Below are 12,879 nucleotides of genomic sequence, written 5' to 3'. Positions count from 1 at the left end.
CTATTTAATGACTAGAGTATAAAAATAACCAAAACAGTGGCATTTGCAAACATGTACAGTAGTATCAGAATCCAGAACTTGGCAAGAGAAAACCATCATTTGAAACCCAAAGTTGAATCTTTCTTTTTAGGAGACATTCTACATTTGTCTGTTTCTTAGAAAATGCCAGACAATAAAGAGTTAAGAATCAGATAAAAAAATAACTCTTGCAAGTATGACTGTCATGGCCCCTTCAAAAGTAGGTTTCTCTAGTGAGGTTGTGCGCTGATGATCTAGGAGCTGACAGGTGACAGCCCCAGTGACTCACACTGTCATCTTTCCAAGGCAGCGGTTTTGCCTTTTGCTTTTGGACAAACAGTGCATGACTTCATTCCATCAGTTTCAATAATGGTGAAGGACGAAAAAAAAAAAACTGCACACAGAACTATGAGCACTAGCCATTTAAAAGTGTACACCTTTCAAAGTATGGAATGTCTTCAGTGAGCAGATTGAATGGTACAGCAGCTATGCAGCAAGGTTGGCTTGGTTCAGGAAGTAAGGATAGTAAGGTAGCATCTTTATGGTGCAGAAGTAATGTTTTCCATGTAAGTAAATCCCAAGAGATGTCACAAGTGTTTATAGGAACTGCCAAATAAGTAGATTTGGCAGGACAGCAGTACTTAATTGTAACAAGTAATGCCAAAGTGCCCATGTGACAGGTGCACTGGCAGCAAAAGCCCAACTGTAGTTAACTGTTCCTCTACTTTAAAATATTTGCTGGCATTGATTCAGAGCAATGTTTGCCCTTTCACTCTCTGAGAGTATTGTTAAAAGGAGCACAGACACAAAGAAGCAGCATCTGTATTAAATTGGCTTGGAAATCCATCAGTTAGGAAAATGGAAGGACATGGCCAGTGTTGATTTCAGTGGTATAGGGTTTTACAGCGAGACATGTGCATTCTCTCTGAGGAAAATTAGTTTTTGGAACTAGTCTACAGCCATTGTTAACACTGGCATGCTCAACAGTACCAAGGGTGGGTGGGCTCATAGTGTGTAAAATAAGCAAGGTACAGTGATGGCTTACTGAGCCCTCTTGGCTTAGTCAAGCATTCAAACTGGTCAGATGACCTGTCTTCGGGTTGTGTTGATCAGGCAAATCTGGTGTGCAAAGAGAGCAGTTTGATCTGACAGCACAATAGGATTGCCCTGTTGTTTCAATCCAGGGAACCTTAAATGCAATGTTTTTCCATAGTTTAAATGTGATTTTTTTCAGTTGTGCAAACACAGCTATAATTAATACTATTTTACAGCAATTGCTTAACTACGGTTGACGTGTTGTTTTCTCTCTTCCCTTACTGTCCCTGTACATCATATGTGTTCCTTAATTGTCTCTGTAGCAGCTGGAATCTCTTGGCACCATTACTGGGGCTTGTGGTCTGAGCTGAGTTGAAATGTTGTTTATAGCCATGAGGGTGTGGGAGGGAGGTCAGCCTGCAGCAGAGTTTCTGAGATGTAGAGACACAGGAACAAATTCAGTGCACAGACTCTGCCCACTGTGCAAAGTACGTGCGGCTGGTATTGAGTGGAGAGCCTTGCCAAGAGAGAGTCACAGAGATGGAGAAAGAGAGGGAGAAACCAAGACAGTGATGGTTGAAGAGAGGGAGCTAGCTCACGGAGTGCCCTCTTCTGCTCTATTACACCCAGCAGTAGTTGCCAGCTAAATTCACCCAACAGGAAATATTAATTTTTCGCTGGGAATGCCTGTGGGGTCAACACAATGAGCTGAGTCTTCATTTCAGGCATTGCCCATGTGCAAGTATCTCTGTAGACATTTCTCTGGACTAACCACAAATGTATCTTAAATTGGAGGCTGGTCTTTGAGAGTGGTGTTTAGTTTCCACATAACTGTTTATATATATTTATACTATTTAAAAGTGTTTTCCATTGAAATTCCTATATATTTTAAATTCACTTCCTTAAAAAAAGTCTAAAACAATGTTTTATTATTCTTTTTAGAATAGACTTGAAGTCGCCAGTTCTAGAATATTTGTGGTGGTACTTGGGATTTGCTGGCTTTCTGCCCATAAGATTAAGTTTCTTTTTATGGGGATGTTTATAGTTTATTACAACTTAATAAAAGTGTAGTGTGCAGGATATTTCTGTCAAACAGTGCAACTCAGAAACATTCTATCAAACCAAACATATCTTTATTTGTCTAAATAAAACCCTTTTGCTGTCTATGTTTCTAAAAAAAGCCCGTCAGATCATCTTTCCAAAATGGCTGCAGATTTTTTTCTCAGGTTGTATTTCAGCAAGAATGTATTTCAGCATGAGCTGCATTGTATCCTGGCCTGTCCCCTTGTCCCCAGTATCATCACTAATGTCTCCCATGTGCTGTTCTAAGCCCCAGGGCCAGCGCATGAAGACTACTTTCAACTGTGTCGCTGTGTCACCAAGGCCCGAAATGCACTTGCAGTGGGAAATCAGAGCAGGGTCAGAGCCAAGTGGGCCAGGTCAGGCAGTGAGAGCCCCCGGTCTGCCCACCAGCCCCTGGGTGGCATGTGCAGCTCCGCTTTCCTGAGCCGCAGTACAAAAGTATAACCAGCACGCTCACATCCTTTCCGAAACACGAGCCGATATCGAGTGCTGTGAACAATCAATCTCTAATCTGCCCAGAACAGCTCACCAACAATGGGTAGGATTATAATGCCAGCCCCCATGTATCTGAGATTGTTTTACTTGTCTGTTGTAAGTAACAAAGAGGATTTGTGCAGATGTGCATGTAATTTATTGTATTTCCCCCCCACCGTTCACTACAATGAAAAGCTTGCTTTTCTCTACTTGGTTTTCCTCTACTTAGCCCATTGCTAGCTGGATCATGCAGATAATTCACCAGTTTAATGAGTCTTTCATCACCTGTTTTTTTTGTTTTGTTTTTTAATGACAAGGAAATCCCCAGATTAGGATCCATTTAGTGAAGCCTTGGTCGAAGTGGGTGTTTTTTTTTACATTTTACACTCCCCTGCTTATGAAAACCACAGTGCAGTCTTCAGAATGTGTAATGTGGACAGAAACTTGGTTTTACTTCCCAAGTTACTCTTCCCTCTGCAAACCTTTGTCCACATCACTGAAGCGGTGCAGTTCCCCAGTTGTGCTCTCTGCTGAGACAGGATGGAGGGATGCTTATTAGAGACTCTTCTTTTGTAAACCTGCTTCAGACTTATTCAGTATCAACATCTGAAATGAAACAAACATATAAGTAATATTTATTGATCATGTGCTGAGGAAAATAAAAATAAAATAAAACAAAACATTGCTCTGGGCACTTGTTTGGTCTGCTGACTATCACTGAGGTCTCTGGGTCTGCAAAAGTGAGGATTAAATATTTATCTCAGGGTGACTCGGGTTAATTGCCTGTTAATAGTGACTGTTCAGCTGGCTCTCCTTCCACATTAGAGAGTGAATAACATACATGCAGGGCAGTAAAGACAGCTGGCACACAGACAGCACTGTAAAGCCATTCTTCCCCAACCTACCCATTCAGGGGCAGACTGAGACAGACAGATTGGGATTGTACCCTCTACTACCATCTGCACAGCCCATTTCTGGGTTTTTCACTGATATGTCTTTAGAAACTTATCTGGTTTCTACTTGGAGAAAGACAGCATGGAGCTAAATGTTGGCACTGAAGGAAAAAAATAAAGCTTGAATGATGTCCTGCAGTTATTTATGTACTTCAGGGTTTGTGAATAACAAGACGTTCTGAGTCATTACTGTGTCTTACATTAACATAAGTCTAGGTGACGAGTCAGCCTTTTAAACTTGTATGCTTTGCCGCTGTCTCACTGAAAACAATCTGCATTAGAAGAAGGGTGTGATTTTAAAGGAATCATCTTGTTTCTCTTTGCTGACACCTGCTGTTAGGTTTCTGTCATTTTGTCAGATGCATGGATGAGCAGTGTTGGTTTGATTAGGGCTAGTCAGTCTGAATTGAGGCCATTCTTTTAATGGACAGAAGGTGAGCAGCAGATTTAAAACATTCAGTGAAAGAAATAGAAATCAGTTTTGTTTGTTTAATTTTGTTTTCGTTTTTTGGTCTAATAATAAGGAATGAAGATGGTGATCAAAATGTGAGTTTAGGTTTCCAAAAAGTAAAGACAATAATCTCAAATTGCCAGTTAACCCTCAGCACCATCCTGGTTTGTGTTTCTTTTTTACTTTATAAAGAATGTATCTTCAGGATAATCCATTAAGATCATTTCCAAGAAGTGACTGATTAGTAAATATCTTAAGGATATCTGTGTTTCCTTTCTCTGAGCTTTTTAAGTCCCCCTAATCGTTCAGGAAGAAATATACAAGTGAAAACAAAAGGCAGACTTGGTTGTAAGTAGAATTGCCTTATCTTAAGGGGGTGTGGTCAGTGACGTCTATCTGTGTCACCAGCAACAAATGCAAAGCTAGTATTAAGCACTAAGAGTAACATAATCAGTGGCTTGTGAAGGGATTACACTGTTGCATGATAGATTTTTTAAAGAAATCTCTCAATGTCATGGGTAATGTATGATAAAACTACAAAAGCATTCACTGCCAATTAAAGCAAGAGCCACCTGGCACAGTAGCCCAGTTGATTTAACTTAGGAACATGGTGCAGAGTTAGAATTGTGGTTTTATGTGCTCCATGACCCATGAGTCATAGCATTCAGCTACCAATAAGCTGGATCGTGTTCGCGTACCGCACAACTTGCTGCGCCGGCTGATTGAGACTGCGGTCTGACATGAGACGCATCTGATCAAAGAACGCCGAAAGTGTTCGTGTTCAAATTTCCGGAGATCTGCACGGCTCCACCAATGGGATCGGTGGATCCTGCAGAACTGCGCAAATCTTCGCTACAAGAACGCGACCACCTTTCTTCACAAACCCTGCAGAAATCTATGTAATTGGATGACTTAATTTGTTATTATTTTTATATTATTTTAGTTTTCATTAAAACAAAAAATAGAATTGCCAATCATTTAAGTAACAAGTTATGTATTGTGCATCTTTTACATTATATTTTTTTAAATAATGTATGTAATTAATAAAGCATTAACAATGCTAGAGGGTCGATCTAGAATTCAAAATCTATGGTTTTGACAGTGCTGTTCATAGCTTCATTGTGTAATGAAAGTTGACATTCGCCTCCGCTAACAATGGGGGCAGTAGTAGTTTTCATTCAGCTTAACACGTCCTTCTTCATTTCTGCATAATATTTTGTCTCACAGCCACAGCTCTATGGCAAGCCAAATAGTCATTTAGAGAGATCTCAAAATACAATTCAAGATATCTTAAATAGAGTTGCAGATATCTCGAATTGCATTTGCGATTCTGCGCAGATTTGTGGGTGGGGCATAGTGGCGTCACGCAGAAACACTCCAAGAACACGCATCTCTGAATGTCTGCGCTGGACCCTTGGTTTGGAGCGAATGTGCCTCAGCCAAATATCTAGAATAAACTCCATGTGTATTGCTTCTTGACATAAACAAACAAACGTGATAAATGCGCAATGAATGAAGACTAGATGGACGAGAGTAGTGTGGGTGACCCCAGTGAATCTGTCCTGAAGAAAGGTGCGTCATTGATAGTGTGGACATGATTTGGTTTCAAGACAACTGACACAGAACAGGGAAATGTAATTCATTATTAGTTGTGTCCTATTATTTTTGCTTTATAGTATAAACAGTATAAAATGGTCATTAAAAAATATTGTCATACCGTAAAAAAACCGCGATACTGTATTTTGGCCATATCGTCCAGCCCTACAGATGTTTATATCCTTGCCACTTGGTTACAGTACCAGTTTTGTTATTATGAACTTGTTTTTTTTTAATGGCTCCCAAATGCAAAGATAAACAATTGCTTACAAAAGGCATTAATAACTGCCAGTCCTTTTACATTAATTATAAATGAGGCAGGTAGAGCAAATGCTCTAGAAAGTAAGACACTTTTTACCATTGTGTTCAGTTGCACACTAATAAATAAGGAGCAGTCATTAACTGGGCTGGAGCCAGTTGTGACTGCACACAGTGTTACAGTAACTCTGAGCTGGAACATTGCCTTAAGAAAAAGCTAATTACTCAAAGTCTGGAACCAAAACCATAATGAAATCATCCCTAAACGCACTGAATTTTGAAGATTATTTTTTTCATACTGCCTGCCATGTTTCCAGTAAGAGAAAGCCGGCCTGTACTGAGTTTAATTGTAAATCTATATAGCAGCATACAAACACAGAATTTGATCACACTGTTCTCTACTGAGACTTTGTTAGTTTTATATATTTATTATTTTATTCCTTTTTTATAATTCAAACCATTATACATATTTCTAGAGTCACAGCAGTGCCTAACTTTTTATAAAAGTGCAGATGTCTGTAAAATATATGAATGTAAAACATCATTGTAACTTACACTCATTTCACATTTCACATGGAATTTTACATTTTCTTAGAATCAGTATTTGGATCACTACTTTGAAACAACTGCAGTTGCTTAAGCATATCTGGATCCATTTCTATGAGACTTCAATTGTGCTTTTAACATTGAAGGGAATTTTCTGATGAAAGTTCATTTCTTCTTTGCAGTTTCCTCCAGAACGCCTCGTGTGTCTGAAATAGAAAATTGACTTCAAAAACAAATGTGATGTGTTTAGCTGCTTGAGGCACAATGCATAAATATAATAGATTTATAGAATCAATTTCCCCATGCTGCCAGTGGGAGTATGATGCTGTCTTCTTTTTTGTGCTTTTTGTTCTTTGTATCTGCAGTCATTTGTCACTATAGTTACCCAGCTGTTCCAACAGCTGTTTGCATGGTGTAGAACATCACAAATTAGGAAAGCCTGTGAGCATATGTAGTCTTTATTGTTGTAGTTTTTCAGTTTGTATGTGTATGTGAAAAGGTTTGCTCTTGTTCCAGTGACAGTGAATGTGTTGTACTGAACCAGTATCTATTTATGTCTGTGCAAAGTACATACAGAGCTAAACTTCATCTATAGACTGCATTAAAGAGCAAATAACTAGGTTCTGATCAAATATAGCAGCATATATCATCATGTTTTGCTATGCTCACATCCTGATCACCTTTGAAACATATGTGTATTCAGTACACTGCAATGACATACAAATATCTCAGCTTCCAGTGCAACAATGATATACCCCCAAGACCTGCAATATCATCCCCTGCTCCCTTTTCAGGTCGGCAGATGCTTCCTGCCAACTCAGAGCAACAGTTAATGCCAGCCTCTAATGTGAAATCTAGAAGCAAGAGCTAGAAACTTCTCCATGAAAATGTTCAAGCGCTGTTTTCAAAATAGTCAATCTGTTTCTTGGCTATTGGAGGTTGAATGTTGTAATGTGATGAGAAATATGAATGGGTCTCCATGGTGTTTCACTGACTCCCCTTGAGAATGACAGGGTTAATAGTTGAATATAGAAAATAGACACAATTACACTAGACACTGTGGTTTCTGGACACTATTATATTAAAATGTTTGTGAAATTGCTGCATCTCCATCAGAATAGCAAATAGCTGGGAGCTTTATGCCAAAAATAGGAAACCTATCCAAAAAGCTTTTAATGGAAATATTGCCTGGGGAGCTGAGGCCAAGTGGTGACAGAGTGCAGTTCAGACTAAGTGTCACCTGGCCATGGGCGGTCTTTACCTGCCCTTTACAGTTAACAAAATAACTCCGGATGTACTCCTATATAGTCCTCATCAACTGCATTTTCCATCTGAAGGAAATTGTACTTTTTACAATTCCTTGCAGAACCAGTGTTAATATTAAGTGTATGACCCCTCCTCGCCCATTGTTTTGAGTCATTGATGAGAGTAACGCAGAAGCTGTGCCGTTTTCCAGTAAAGAGAATCTGGTAAACCATATTTACCAAGGCTCTTTTCTTGTATTAGTCAAAACTGGACGACCACATAAAATAATTTCTATAGCTGATTAAGGTCCTGCAACATGTGAGGATTGTAATTACAGGTGGGGGGTTGGAAAGCCATTTAAAACCAGCATAGATCTGATAATTACATATTAAGCTAGGTGCTGTTAGGGTTGCTCTCCTAGGACCCGGTTGTTTGTGAGACTGACCTCAGTTTCTCTGCTCTGAACTCCAGCTGTGATCCCTGACTGCGATAAGACGGTGCTGGGAGAAGACGGGGGCAGCGAGGAGGACCTGTATGAGGACTTCCGAAGCTCCAGTCACCGTTTCGGGCACTCCGGCGGAGGAGGGGAGCAGCTGGCCATAAACGAGGTATTCAGGACACCACTTCACCTCATCACATTTTCACTCATATTCATTTCACGATTGCCTCAGATTTGTGCCATAGTCGGACAGCCATTCCCTTTATCCATCTGGCTCAATTATGAATAATTTAAAATCAATTAATAAAAGAATTTGTTATATGTCTGGTTTAAAGCAGTGTTCAATCCGTAGATGGTCAAGTATGCCTTGAGGTAAAGTTACAACGATATGTTTAACACAATGAAACATCTACTGACATCTAGCATTATGTGGCTCTGTGCATCTTTACTGGTTTCTATACAGTGTTCTTCAGGACCTGTCACATGAGTTGCTATGTCAGACATCATCTAATGACCAGCAGGAGAAGAAGGACTTGACAAGACTTGGCTAATTTAAATACAGACCTTTTCCTTGCCTTTCATTTGCACATTTTAGACATGTAACCTGAAGGACAGCTTGGGTGATTTTTGGCTATATTAAAGTGTATAAAAAATATATATACTGTATATCAGAAATGGAAAGGGACCCATTCCCCTTGTCCTCTTTCACTAAATAGCTGACTGAGTTTATCAGTTGTTGAGAATTTGAAAATAAAGAAATAAAGACCCCAAAAAAGTTTGAAATACAATACAAAGTATCTTCTCCTTGGGTCTTTAAAATAAAATGCAAAAACGTAAAATGTAGATAATATAAAAGTAGTAGATAGGATTCAGAATCTTCTATCTCTTCCAGTTAACTGCAGAAAGAGCAACGACAAAAAAGCAGATACACACACTGGCATACACACACAGCAGTGAGTAGTACAGTGCTGATAGATATCTACAATCCCAACCAGCCTCCCACTCTCTGAATGAGTTTTTCTTCGGGGGGGTGATATTTTTTCACTGCTGCTGTTGATCGGACTGGTCTAACTGCCAGTTGATTATTTTCTATGTAGTGTGTTGAAGGACTGAACAGTTTCATTACAGACTGTGTCTCAGGGGAACAGTAAAGTGGAAAGGGGGTGATGGAGATTGCTCACACCCCCTGCCACCTCCACTCAGGAGAAAAAAACAATAACCCTTTGGATTTAACTCATACAGGGGCTAATGGTTATTGCTATGGCCAGCAGTGAGTTTGTCAGTGTCTCCCAGTAAGAAACTGGGTTTTGTGGAAGGACATTTTTAATTCCCTGCAATCTTTGTCATTTAATATTTTTATACATTTTGGGATTATCAGAGGAAATTAATTGGATGAACATGCACGCATGCATGCATGCACCATACACACACACACACACACACACACACACACACATATATATAAAAGGAAATATATATAGCTTAGAAGTCATTAATTAAAATTGATAATTAATCTCCATTGCAGTAGCCTAACAATTATAAAAGTCACGATTTGCAAACCATTGCTGATTGTTTTAATTACAACCTATAAAAGCATTCCACCAAAATTGTGTGATTGGTAAAAAAATGTTTTACTGAGGGCTCACATATGATCACATTTTACAAGGGAAGAGCTTATCAGTATACTACACACGTTCAATATATGGGGGAGGAGATTCATATGCTGCTGTAAAAATAAAATAAAATGAAAGTCCCCCGATACATTTCCTTGAATTTGCTGAACCAGTTGTATCGTATCGTACTGTATTGAAGCTGCTTTGTTTGGGCTGCTAGTGGATGTACTTAAACTACTGAGCTGACATTGGCTGAAAGCAGAGCTTCCCCCTTTTCATGATGTCAGAAGGAATTAGACTGTGAGCTCGTGCAAAGCCACCTGGGGGTGAAATGATCAGGACCCTCAGAAAGCCCGATGCCTGAGCTGTGAGGAGATTGGTCAAGGTGAAATCTGGACCAGCCTGCGTAGGAAACTAAATTAGACTGGTTTGCGTTATCAGGAATGTATCCCTCTTCTTTTAACCAGCAATGGCTTAATAAAGCGGAGAATTTTAGGCTGCAGGTTGTTTTAATGAAAAGTATTAATGGCATCTAATGAAGCACTAATAGTGTTCAACAAGCCATACCTGTGTTGTTGTAAGTGGTGATTAGCCTTTCAGAAGGAATAAACAGTTGTATGTGTATGTATCAAGCACCAGCAGATTGTAATGTGACAGTAAGGCAGAGATATCTGTTAATCCCATTAGCAAGGTCCTAATGCAGATTGTTAGCTTCTAGACCAAGGAATTTGGGAGATTGTTGTGTGCTAGTTCCACAGTTCCACGGACAAAACTGGCAAATAATAATCCAGGGAAGATATCCTCTTTTTTTTTGTATTACACGATGGGAAGAATAACCACAAAAGCGCACAGGGGCCGCCAACATTCAGCTGACATCAGTAATAAATAGCTAGCGCTATGGCAGGCAGAGAGCTTTTAAGATCTATTGTACTGCATCTCCTCCTGCTGCCTCCCCCTCTGCTCTCTTTCGTGTTGCTAAGGCCTGTCTGGCGACTCTGGTTTCCAGGATACGGTGCTGAACACTGCCAGATGATTGGTTCCTGATGATTAAAAAAAAAAAAAGGAAAAAAAAACAGAAAGCAATGCTGGGAGTTAGATGAATGGTTCTGCCAGTGCAGCTTAAGCAAAACCCTGCCACCATTTTTTTCCTTTAGTTTTTGCGTAAAAGGAAGAAGAGGGGGGAGAAAAGAACTGCCATGTAAGTCAATCAGATCCAATAGAATTAGCTGGATCTTGTGTATAAGGGGCTTAGGCAGCAGAAAGAGAGAGAGAGAATGAGAACAAGAATAAGGGGGCACTAATTAAGCAAGATGCCGCGTCAGATAGACCTTGTCTCCTGACAGTACGAATAAGAAAGACAGAGAGAGAGAGAGAGAGAGAGAGAGAGAGAGGGAGAGGGAGAGGGAGAAAGAGAGCGACTGGACGTGGAGCTCCCCCTCCCCCTCCCCCACCTCTGGGAGCGTGGTGTGTGTCGGACAGAGGCGAGCAGCGTTGAGGAACAGCTCCCAGCCTGCGGGGCTCCGGCGCAGGAAAGCAGGCAAGCAGGCAGGCAGGCAGGCAAGCATGGCTCGCAGCACCCACAGAGCCCGGCAGAGGCTGGGCCTGTTCAACACCTTCCTACGCTGCAACCTCAACCCCGAGACGCAGAAGGTGGTGGTCTTTGTCATCATGATGCTGCTGGTCATCATCAACGTGGTCCTGATGTTCCTGCTGGCCTTTCAGTAGAGCCCCAGTGACTGAGAGTGAGAGAGAAACAAAGAGAGAGAAAGAGAGACACAGAGAGAGCGAGAGAGGAAAAAGAAGGGGGACTGCTCTTTGTCTGTCTGTGTTTGCATGGATGGGCTTCCAGGATCTGAGACGCAGAGCGCAGGTAAAGTGAACAGCTGTGGCTGGGCGGGCGGGCGGGTAGGAAGTGCTACTTTTGCATAGGGCGACTGACTGCTAAATTAAGAATAAGAATCTGACTGGAGTGAAGGACTAAATCAGCAGGTTTGGTGGTGTGTGGGGGGGGGTGCTTTACAAAAGCACCGTTTTCATTCATGTCCACCCCTACAGCGTGCGCCGTTATGGTGTTGCTTCAGGTTTTGCTGTTTGTACAGAATTCTGGATGACTGTAGAACTTTCTGGAAGCATTCAAACTTGTGTGCATGTGTCGGAGGCAGGGAAAGGGAGGAGGTGAGCTATCTGTGTGCTTTGGTCACAACTTTTACCCGAAGGGGAGTAATAGGATGCGGATGAGGGGGGGGCTGTAATTCGCAACAATGTAGTAGATAAATAAATGTATGCTTGATGAATCGGAATAGACAGGACACAATTCTACCAGGTTTAATCAAGACTGCTATTCTAGATGTGTGTATGTATTTATAAGTATGTTTTTATAAAAAGTATGCGTTTTTCATTTATTTTGCCAGTTGTGCTCATGCAGCCCAGGGCCCACTGCTTACATTTGTCAGCTGTGTAGCTCTGGGTTAGGAGTTCAGCAGCATCAGTGGGGTGGCTGAATCGTGCCGATTGTGGTCATGGAGGGCACAGGACCTCACATGTGCCCGTGTGGCTCTGTTGGGTGGAGGGCAGGGTTTGTGTATCACCACAGGGCATTCCACTGTTGCATGTGATTTAGCAAAGGCAGCATGTGAGGGACAGTATGTGACTGAATCCATGTACTCTGCCCTGTAGGCATGAAATAATCAAGTGGAAAACCCAGCTCTCATAAGCACTGAGCGTACCAGGCCTTTGATCCTGAATGAGATTGACTCTGACCTCGGGTTTGCGGCAGATTTTTAAAGCTTTTTTTTAACTATACATTATTTTTCCTTATTTATTTATTTAAAATGATTAGACTGCAAATATATGGCAAGCGCACGAAATACAATGTGAAGCTTGCTTATAATGATTCTATCATTATCTTATTGATAATTCTTAAGAAGGCTTTTGGGAACAGCCTAAATTTATTGATGATTTATTTTTTGGTTGTTCTTGTTGTTTTTAACACTGTATGCCTAAAACTGATATATGTTTTGATAGTTACATAATGATACTTGTCTCCTAAGAGGAGGTGGAGGAGAGTGTAGGTTCTGTGGGTGTGTAGCTTAGCAACAGGCTTTAGTCGTTGTCTCTGTGGTTTTGATGCTGTGCTCTGTCAGACTGAGCAGAGGTAATTTCCGTGTG

General features: G+C 40.8%; 1 protein-coding gene across 5 annotated transcripts in view; it reads left to right on the top strand.

Annotated features, from left to right (window-relative positions):
- Positions 1 to 12,879, top strand: part of arhgef4 (Rho guanine nucleotide exchange factor (GEF) 4) — a 105,934-nt gene that overhangs the window by 80,768 nt on the left and 12,287 nt on the right. For 4 of the 5 annotated variants that reach the window (XM_066708982.1, XM_066708984.1, XM_066708983.1 and 1 more), the window contains one exon: positions 8,131 to 8,267. In XM_066708982.1, coding sequence (XP_066565079.1) covers positions 8,131 to 8,267 — 137 coding nt within the window. Of the gene's footprint in view, positions 1 to 8,130; positions 8,268 to 10,673; positions 11,582 to 12,879 lie in introns of those variants that run through there. The other variant, XM_066708986.1, reaches the window with a different exon arrangement.

Source organism: Amia ocellicauda, chromosome 7 (assembly GCF_036373705.1).
Source record: "Amia ocellicauda isolate fAmiCal2 chromosome 7, fAmiCal2.hap1, whole genome shotgun sequence".
Classification (NCBI taxonomy): Eukaryota; Metazoa; Chordata; class Actinopteri; order Amiiformes; family Amiidae; genus Amia; species Amia ocellicauda.
The sequence above is the reverse complement of the archived record's forward strand: the minus strand, read 5'-3'. Positions and strand labels throughout refer to the sequence as shown.